Source organism: Marmota marmota, unplaced genomic scaffold (assembly GCF_001458135.2).
Source record: "Marmota marmota marmota unplaced genomic scaffold, marMar, whole genome shotgun sequence".
Lineage (NCBI taxonomy): Eukaryota > Metazoa > Chordata > Mammalia > Rodentia > Sciuridae > Marmota > Marmota marmota.
The window spans coordinates 38,505,607-38,516,633 of NW_025999932.1; the positions used below are offsets into that span (position 1 = coordinate 38,505,607).

An 11,027-nucleotide genomic window follows, 5' to 3' on the forward strand; every position below is an offset into this window, starting at 1 on the left:
GTCAACAGAAAAAGAAAATAAGCCACAGACTGAGAGAAAATAGTGGCAAAAGACATATCTAGTAAAAGACTATTACCTAAAATACGCAAAGAACTCTTAAAATTCAACTACAGAAATGTGGGTACACCTAAACAGAACTGGGGGTATAGCAGTCGCTTAGCATGCATGAGGTCATGAGTTCAATCCCCAGCACTGCCAAGAAAAAAAAAGTCAGCAATAAGATAACAAGACGATTAAAAATTAAAAAAAAAAAAAGATCTAAACACATACATTGCAAAGAAGTTATGTGAATGGCAAGTAAGACATGAAAACAATGCTCAACATCATATGCCATGAGAGAATTGCAAATTCAAATTAGATACCATACCATATCTGTTAGCATGGAAAAAATCCAAAACACTGACAACATCAAATGCTGACAAGAATGTGCTGACAATTCATTCATAATATTGGGAATGCAAGATGGTGCAGCCCATTGTGAAAGTCGGTTTGGCATTTTCTTATAAAGCTAAACATACTCTTACCATGATCCAGCAATTATGCTCCTTGGCATTTACTCCAAGGAGCTGAAAACTTACAACCATACACATACACACACACACACACACACACACACACACACAGCACATATTATGTTTTTAATGCTTTATTCATACCTGCTAAAACATGGAAGAAGACAAAACACTCTTCAATAGAATGAATTAGTAAACTGGCATACACAAGCAATACAATATTATTCAGAAAGAAAATGAGCCACCAAGGCATGAGAAGTCATTGAATAAACTTAAATACATATTACTAAGTGAAAAAAGTCAATTTGAAAAGACCATATACTATTTGGTTACTGTATTACATTCTTGAAAAGGCAAAACTATGAAGATAGTACAAAGGTAGGTATTAGAGCGAGGACAAAATGAATAGGCAAAGCAAAGAGGATTTTTAGAGCAGTGAAACTATTCTGAATGATACTACAATGGCAAATACATATGATTATGTATTTGTCAAAATCCATAGAATGTATATTACCAAGAGTAGACCATGATGCAAACTATGGACGCAGAAGTGATAAGGATATGTTAATGTATGTTCATTAACTGAACAAATGTACCTCTCTGGTGAAGAACTTGACCAAGGGAAGGCACAAAAAATCATAAAAAAAATATATAACTGAGGATTTCTGCTACGAGTTATAATAGAGTAACATGGAATATATTTATTGTTTGGCCTGAAAGAACTAAAAATCCAAGAAATAAATGAAATAAGAAACTAGACATTAGGCAATAAAGAACAGTGATCCCTAAAAGACAGGAATCATAAAATGTGAGTTCCACAAACACTACAGTTTAAGAGGAAAAGATTCTAGGCAGCAGTGCAAGGAAGAAGAAACCAAAGGAAAAAACAATGACTTCTGAATTGCCTAGAAAGAATTGGGAGTCCAGGGAAGTTGCTGTGTTTTGAATTTGGTTTGTCCCCTCTAAAACTCTTGTTGAAATTTTATTGCCATTATGGGCAATGTTGGAAGGTGGGGCCTCTAAGAGGAAATTAGAGTTTACAGAGGGATTATTGTCATTCTTGGTATTGGATTAATTCTCAAGGGAGTCAGCTTTTCCTCTTATGGGACTAGATTAGTTACCACAAGAACAGGTTGCTGTAAAGGGAAACCATTCTCATAATTTTTTCTTCTGCACGTTCCCACTTGCCCTTCTGCTTTTTCACCAGGTTAAGAAGCACAACATGAGATCATCACCAGATGTGGATCTTGGGTTTTCAGTCTCCAGAATTATGAGATGAAATTAAGCCTCTACAGGCATACCTCATTTTATTGTGCTTTGTTTTACTGCACTTCACAGATACTGAGAATTTTATAAATTGAAGTCTTGTGAGAAGCCTGCATTAAAGCAAGTCTATTGGTTCCATTTTTCCAAGGGCATGTGCTTACTTCATGTCTCTTTTATCATATTTTGATAATTCACACAATATTTCAAACTTTTTAATTATTATTTTGCCTATTATGGTGATTTTAGTATTATAAATATAATACTTTGATATTAGTATTATAAATGTTTGGGAAACCATGAACTACACCCACATAAGATAACTTAATTGATAAACATGTGCTCAACTGTTCCACTGACTGTTCCCTCTTTCCCTCTTCCCTAAGACACAACAATATTGAAATTATGCCAATTAATAAAACTACAATGGCCTCTAAGTGTTCAAATGAAAGGAAAGAGTTGTGCAACTCTCACTTTAAACTCAAAGCTAGAAATGAACAAGTTTAGTTAGGAAGGCACATCAAAAGCCTAAGTAAACTGAAAGTTAGGCATCTTGTATTAAGCAGTCAACCAAGCTGCTAATGTAGAGAAAAAGTTTCTGATGGAAATTAAAAGTGCTATTCCAGTGAAGACACAAATAATAAGAAAGTGGAGCAGCCCCATTGCTGATATGGAGACAGTTTTGGTAGAACTGATAGAATATCAACCCAGCTAAATATAATCAGAACAAAGTCCTAACTCTTTTAATTATATGAAATCTGAGAGAGGTAAGGAAGCTGCAAAAGAAAAGTCTGAAGATAGAAGAGTTTGGGTCATGAAGAAAAGAAGCCATCTCTGTAACTTAAAAGTGCAAGATAAAACAGCAAGGGCTGATGTAGGAGCTCCAGCAGGTTATCCATAAGATCTAGCTAAGATAACTGATGAGGTTGACTACTTTAAATACCAGATTCTCAATAAAGACAAAACAGCCCTTGTTATGATTTGGATGTGGAAAGTCATCAAAAGCTCATATGTTTGAAAGCATGATCCTCTGTGCAGAAAGGTTTCAAGGGTGGGACCTAGTTGGCGGAAATAGATCACTGGAGATGGGTCCTAGAAGGGTTTATCTTCTCCCCAGCACTTCCTCTCTCCCGGTCTCACAGCTTCCCTACTGACTTGAGCTGAGTTTTCCTCCACCATACCCTTCTGCCATGATGCTCTGCTTCACCTCAAGGCAAGAGCAATAGGGCTGGCCAACCATGGACTTTTTTTAATCCTCTCAAGACATGAGCCAAAATAAATCTTCCCTTCTCTAAATTATTCTTGTCAGGCATTTTGGTCAAGTGAAAAAAAGCTAACACAGCCTTATATTAGAAGAAAATGCCATCTAGGGCTTTCATAGCTAGAGAGGAAAAGACAATGCATAGCTTCAAAGCTTCTAAGGACAGAGTAACTCTCTTGTTAGGGGCTAATACATTTGGTGACTTTTAAGTTGAAGCCAATGTTGATTTACCATTCTGAAAATCTTAGAACCTTAAGAATTATTCTCAAAATATACTCTACCTGTGCTCTTTAAGGGAAACAAAAATAAAAAAGTTCATATGACACCACATCTGTTTAAAACAGGTCTTACTAAGTATTTGAAGCCCACTGTTGAGAACTACTGCTCAAAAAAAAAAAAAAACAGGAAAAAAAGATTCCTTTCAAAATATTATTGCTGACTGACAACTTAACAAGAGTTCCACTGAAGAGCTCTGACGGAGATGTACAACAAGATTAATTTTTTTTTAATGCCTGCTAAAACAAAATCCATTTAGCAGCCCATAGATCACAGACTAATTTGACTTCCAAGTCTTATTATTTAAGACAGACATTATTTTGTAAGGCTATAGTTACCATAAATCCCTCTGATGGATCTAAGCAAAGAAAACTGAAAACTTTCTGGAAAGGATTCACAATTCTAGATGTCATAAAATAAATATTTCAGTGACCTGTAACCAAACTTACAGGATCTCAGAGGTAATGCTATACATATACAATCTATAACAAACTTTTAACTTTTCATTTAAAGGAAACACTTCATGGCCTCTCCCTATCAAGTCCAAATTGCCAGCATAGCTACTCTTACACTTTGGGGCTATTATTAAGTAAAATAAGAGTAACCTGAACATAAGCACCATGATACCATGATAGTCAATCTGATAACCAAGAAGGATACTAAGTGACTGATCAACAAGCAGTAGATATAGCATAGATATACTAGACAGGAATGATTCACATCTCCAGAGGATGAAATGAGGCAGTGAGAGGTTTCACCATTCTACTCAGAACAGCATGAAACTTGAAACTGGGAATTGTTTATTTCTGGAATTTTCCATCTAATATTTTCAGATCCCAGTTGACCACAGGTAACTGATACTGTGCAAAGCAGAACCTCAGACAGGGGAGAACTAATGTACAACTAAAGTTTTCTGCCTTGAAGTCCAACACCTTTTCCATTTTACCATACTGGCATTCAAGATGCAGAAAGAAAACCAAAATTCTAACAACTGATTCACTGTAAGTCACAATATAAACAGCACTCCTAGTTGATTTATTAATGAAAATTGAAACTTTATGACAGTAATCATATACCATATTAAAATGTTGTTTAAAAAGTCTTTTAGACAAAGTCTCATAAAATTTTTATTAAAAGGATCACTATATCCCTTTAATATATGCTTTCATGTATGCATAAACAATTTTTCTCACTCTAAAGAACTTGAGGAGCTGGGGTTGTGGCTCAGTGGTTAAGCGTTTGTCTAGCACTGCAAGGCACTGGGTTCGATCCCAAGCACCACATAAAAATAAATAAAATAAAGGCATTGTGTCCAACTACAAATAAAAAAAATATTTTTAAAAAGAACTTAAAAATAAGAATTTAAATAAAAGTACCACATTAGAATCACTAAACATGCATTTAAAAATTCAACCATTTAGGTGATGGGATGTAACAGTGGTAGGGTGCTTGCCTCACAAGTGCAAAGATCTGGGTTCAACCCCCAACACTGCCAAAAAAAAAAAAATCAACTATTTTAACTGATTCTTAAGTTCTCCTAAAAATTATACTAGTAAATAAAATTTTCCAGGGTAATTAATTCTTAAGTGAAATATTCTGCTTGCATGACCTAATATATTAACTCACGGACACTAATAAGTGTTTAATATGCATTAATTTTATTTAATCTGTATAAAGATTCCAAAATTCAGAAATTATTATTAGCTTCTTTCACTGATTAAAAAAAAATCTTAAGAGATTTGCAGTAACTTGTTCAAGATTATAGAAATAATAAATGATATATCTGAGACCTGAGTTCAGTTTGACTCCACATCCTATATTCCAATAAGCATCATCCACTTTGAAATGCTAAAAGTCCCTCAAGTTATTACATTCCTCTTCTTGCTTCAAAGAAAATGGACAACTGGCTAGGCACGGTGACACACGCGTATAATCCCAGTGGCTCATGCCTGTAATCCCAGTGGCTCCGGAAGCTGAGGCAGGAGGATTACAAATTCAAAGCCAGCCTCAGCAATTTTGCAAGGACCTAAGCAATGTAGCAAGACCCTGTCTCAAAATAAGAAATGAAAAGGCTGGGGATGTGGCTCAGTGGCTAAGCATCCCTAGGTTCAATGCTTAATACCACCCTCCAAAAAAAAGAAAAAAAAAGAAAGAAAAGTGTCATAAAATTTGTGTCATATTGTATCATAACATTTGCTTCTCAGAACAAATTCTCTCTTGGAAATTATTGTGTAAAGAGAGGTTTAATTCTCAGGCCAATCCTCGAAAACTTCACTATCACTCAAAATAATACTTCAACCAAAAGTTCTGTTGAATTATAATAAGACAAAAGAACATCATCTTCTGTCACAATCTGTAAAAATATATCCCAAATCCCAGAAGTAATATGAAATTGCTTTGTTGCTTTCAGGACACAACCAGGAATGATTTGATATGTCCCATTCCCCATCATGAGTATCATCAGGAAATAATAAAGATGCCAATTCTCAGGGAAGGAAGGGACAAATCCAGGAAGAGAAAAGGGTAGGGTAAGAAAGTCCCATTTATTTGTATATGTATTCAAGTTTGAAGCACAAAAGGGCCTCTGCTATTAAAACTCTTTCTGTTACAGTTCAGTATTTAAAAAAAAAAAAAAAAAGTTGTACAAACTAGGATGGAAACAACTTGCAAACAGATTTGGAACACAATACACTTATATAAATTGGAAATGAGCTGTATTCACTAATATTCTCTATGAAGTAGCTAGTCCTTCCAAATTCTCTGAAAATTAAAATATTTTAGAAAGAGGAAATGGTGACAGAGCTATGACTCCCTTTAGCTGCATATACACAAAAACATCTTTATACACAAAGTACCCAAGTCAGTGGCAATATGTACTAGATACTCTGGAGTGATAATACCCAAGTCATATATCCAAAACACTTTAGTATTCTTCTTTTAAATAAGGAGTTTGAGGGGCTGGGCTTGTGGCTCAGTAGTAGAGTGCTCGCCTAGCACGTCAGAGGCCCTGGGTTCAATCCTCAGCACCACATAAAATAAATAAATAAAATAAAGGTATTGTGTCCAACTAAAAAATAAAATGTTTTAAAATAAATAAATAATGAGTTTGAGATTATGTTCAGATCTTTAAAACTATGAAACTTATTCTTTTTTACTGGCAGAGCTTCATTTTGTTTTGTTTTGTTTTTAAGCTCTAGGGATGGAACCCAGCACGGAGCTATACTCCCAGCTCTTTTTATATTTTATTTTGAAACAGGATTGTGCTATGTTGTCCAGGCTAGCCTCGAACTTGTGATCCTCCTGCCTCAGCCTCCCAAGTTGCTGGATCACAGGCATGAACCACTATATCCAGTTTTGAGAGAATGTTTAATAGGATTTTTAAAGATGGGATATTAACATATTTTGCTGTGCTGATCTGATTAGTAAAAACAGACAGACATGTGCTTTTATACTATGATGATGATAAAGTAAATTCAAAGTGTCACTCTGGAGTGTAATTTAGCAATAATTGTCAAGTCACAAAAATATGCATAGCTTTTGACTCAGTAATCCAACTTGTAAGAAAAAATGCCAGATATCCATAAATTATTTCACAAATTTAAAAAATAATTTCAAAATTATTTTGTGCCTGTATACCTAAAGTTGGGGGGAAAAAACTAAATGTCCAATACCACTAAGAACCAAACTAAAAAATATCTATTAGATAAAATATTATACTACCATTAGAAACTATATTACTAAAACAAGTCAATAACAAAACAAAAAAATGTTCATGATACTTGAAACGCAAAAAAGCACGATAAAAAAATCATGGATAACTACATATAACTATATATATGATTCTAAATTTGTATTTTGAGATCTTATTTTCTAGGGACTTTGGCCTAGTTACTTAACCTCTCTGTACAGTATCTTCATCCATAAAATGAAGATTGCACATTTAAATATAAAATGTAAAGATCTTATATTTCATATCTCAGTGAAATGTTAAATGACTTATTTGCAAAGTTCTTGGAATGTTATCCTGGTACATATAAAAACAACAGCAATTATTTTCTGCTGTTATAATTATATATTTATACACACACACACACACACAAAGAAAAATTGGAAGAAATGTATCAAGATATTATCAAAGATCCTGAATTCTAACAAAACTAATTCTAAGACTGATTCTAAGCACCGATTGCATATTAGAAGATATTTTTTAAAGTCTTTACATCATAGTGAGGTATTTACAAATAAAATCCAATACCTAAGATTTGCTTTAAAAGACTTCACTGGGAGGTTTATTTGTGGAGATTTTTTCCGAACACTTTCATGTTATCAGAAGTAGGTAACCTCTGGGTAATGGAATTATTACTAATTTTTATTTCCTTTTTTTCTATTTTCCAAATATTCTACAATGATTTGAAATTATTTTTTAAATGAGAACATTTTTTTTTCAAAGAGCTTTAAGAAAAATCCTTACCAATACTCCATCCACAGATGAAACTTTCTCCCAAGTTAACCAAGCTCTTTCTCTGACATGATCTGGTATCTTTAATTTCTGACATAAGGCAGTAAAATCAGGTTCTTCGGTTTCTTCAAACTCAAGCCTAACAAATGAAAATAATCATATAACAGGCACATACTTATAAACATTTGTTTCAACAGTTTGCACATAATAGCACTATTCTGAAAGAGAACATCACATAAGTACTTTAATATCTTATTTTATCTTCAAAAATTATTACACTTAGAATTTAAACATGTTTATCTTTTTCATAGTCTTTCCAAAATAAAGAAGCTACACAGTGAAGAATATTTCTGACATGGTTAATCAAATATACTCGAGTGCAGCAAAACAGCTTTGTGAAAGAAATTAAGTACAATAGTTAATGCTGTTTGGGAAATAGGATAATAACAACAGAAAGAAAAGTCTACAGATAATATTAAACAGTTCATTCAAAGACAGTGAGTTTGCTAAATTGTAGTCTACACTTACCAATGTTTCACATAATATTAATTATTACAGCACTTATTTCAGCTCTTACTCCTTGACCTTTTTTAACTAAGGTAAGCATTCAATAAATTCTTATTCACTAACTTCTTTTCTTTAATTTGATATCTATTTAACATCTAATAATAATAGAAACAGTGTGAGGAATAACTTAATTTTTGAGTATTCATTATGATCCTATACAAAACACTTTAGATGATGGTGGTTTCACTGAATCCCCACATTAAGTACTTCCATTATTTTTGTTTCACAGATATCTACCAAATGAGAGAAATTAAAGCACTCACCTGAGATCACAGAAATTAAGAAATAACCACATTATGATCCCAAATCTAACTCCATAGTCCAGGTCCTTGACCACTATTCTAAACTGCCATCTCCTTCTTGAAAGCATAACGAACTTTTGATTATTTCAGTAACAAAGTTGGCAAGCTGTTCTTAGTCAGTTTTTCTCGCAACTACATCACTTAGACAACAGATAATGCAACATAAATAACATCTCAACTCTCAAAGTAAAAATGGACTTGTCAATAGAAATATAGTCAGACTGGGTCCTGAATCCATCCCTAAAACAAGTTCCTGAACTTCAGATTGTCAGGTGATAGTTCTACTCTTGTAAAGACAAGGATTTGATACAAAACAACATTTTAGTCAACAACAAACTGAGTATATTAACAATAGTACAATAAGATTATAATGGAACTGAAAAATTCATATCACCTAGTGACATTGTAGTCATTATAATGCCGCTGCACAACACTTTACTCCTGTGTTTTGGGTGGCGCTAGCATAAGTAACTTACTGTGCTGCCACTTGTAATAAAACATGCAATTATGTACAGACTATAATATTTAAAGAACTATATTACTGGTTTATATATTTACTATATTATATATATATATTTACTATATTTTTATCATTAGAGTTTACTCCTTCTACTACATTTAAAAAAAAGTTTTGTTAAACAGCATGCTGTGTTATGCCAGCAGCACCCTCATACATCTCATGTTTACTTCTTGACTGCATCAAGCCAGATCAAGTGATTGCCCTATACTATTTAGGTGTGTAAGTGCGTTCTACAATGTTCATATAAGATTTACCTAATGATGCAATTCTCAGAACATATCCCTGTCACTAAACACACATGACTAGTTTATCCATAGAGATCAACTGTGCTAATGAAAACCATTGTGGGTTTTCATGGGTATGCAAAAGTAGACTGCATCTTGTATGGTTTTAACTTAGAATTTTTTATAATTACATCATTTAAAGGTATATAAAATAATGTGATGAGGGAAAGAGAAAGAAACTTCTTTTCCAAGGTGATGGGTAGATTTCAATATTTCTGCTTACTCTACAATAATCAAAATTACTTACAAAGCTGTGTGGATGACATGGAGTTCTATAGACATTACTGTTTTTTCAAAGGGAAACTTTCAAGTATTGGACTCATCAGAGTTTAATCAGAAACTGAAGCAATATTTTTCTCTTGGAACATTCCCCAGACTTTTTTGATTGTAATATTTTGTTCTTACCAGTGAGTATGATTTTAATTGACCTATAGGACAGTTCATTTAAATAGATGAATTGTAAATAGGCATGAACAGTCCATTTACAAAATTCTATTTCAATCTTTTACAGTTTAACCTGAATTCTGTTACAATCTGGGGAGTGGAAAGAAAGGTGCTATTCAGAGTGAGGATAAAATGAAGCTTGGTGACGGACTAGAATGGGAGAGGGAGTGGAAGGGTCAGAAACAAGACCTATCCCCCTGCAATGGATCTGCAGTCTCAAAGTAAACTCAATGCTGACAAAAATAATGATCATATTCTATTTAAATTTTTGCTACTTAATCATAAAGTAACACCCGGGAGAAAAATAATGTTGAAACGCAATAAATAGCTCCCTGTCATGTTTTACTGCATCCACACGAACTTGCTTAAATTTAGATTTCATTTAGTAAAAGGTGGTTGCGAAAGTTCCTTGTGAGCACAGAACACCTCTGATTTTGTACCCAAACAAAACCAAAAAAGAGGGACACAAGGATTCTTTCTGATTCAAAGTCAAAAGGCAAAAATGGAAGAAAGAACGAGGCACGCTGAGGCCGACTAACAAGCAAGAGGAGCCCTCTTCAATAAGAAAGAGAAAAAGTTGAGCAACTTTCCAGCGCTTACTCTCCTGAAACTTTTGCCCCTATATCAGTTCCTCTAAAAAGAGTTACGCTCTGCCAGTCACCGCAGATGGTTTTAAATCCCCACGGCACAAAGCATTGTTCTAAGGAAACCCCATAAAACCTTTCGGTCCAGGATCCCGTGGGCAACTGACACCCACGACCCTGCGCTTCAAGTCCACGACGGTTTTTGGCCTCTCCGGGACCGGGCTGTAGATGCAGTGCACGCCCAGAGGGAAAGACTTCCAACTGTTGCATCGCAGGAGATCAAAACAAAAAGTCAAACGACCCCCGGAGCAATCCGTATCTCGATGAGAGAAAAACTCTCTAACAGTCATAGGTCGTTTTTTAAAAAATAATTATTACTATTTTGCGTGTGAGAGGGGCGCGCAATGACCCGCCGCCTTGGAGCCTCCGCCTCGCCGGCGGAAAGACTGCACCTGTCACTTCGCTCAGGAACCCGAGCCCCACCCGCCCGACACCTGTCAAGCTGGAGCCGAGACCCCTCCGGGATGCCCTCTCCTCGCTCGCAAGCGCAGAACC

At 34.6% G+C, this 11,027-nt stretch overlaps 1 protein-coding gene across 2 annotated transcripts in view; it reads right to left on the reverse strand.

The window, feature by feature from the left end:
* The window catches only part of Rb1 (RB transcriptional corepressor 1), a 163,609-nt gene that overhangs the window by 150,606 nt on the left and 1,976 nt on the right, over nt 1-11,027 (reverse strand). Inside the window, exon 2 of one of the 2 annotated variants that reach the window (XM_048800924.1) lies at nt 7,784-7,910. In XM_048800924.1, the coding sequence (XP_048656881.1) occupies nt 7,784-7,794 (11 nt within the window). In that variant the 5' untranslated portion in view covers nt 7,795-7,910. Of the gene's footprint in view, nt 1-7,783; nt 10,885-11,027 lie in introns of those variants that run through there. The other variant, XM_015484288.2, reaches the window with a different exon arrangement.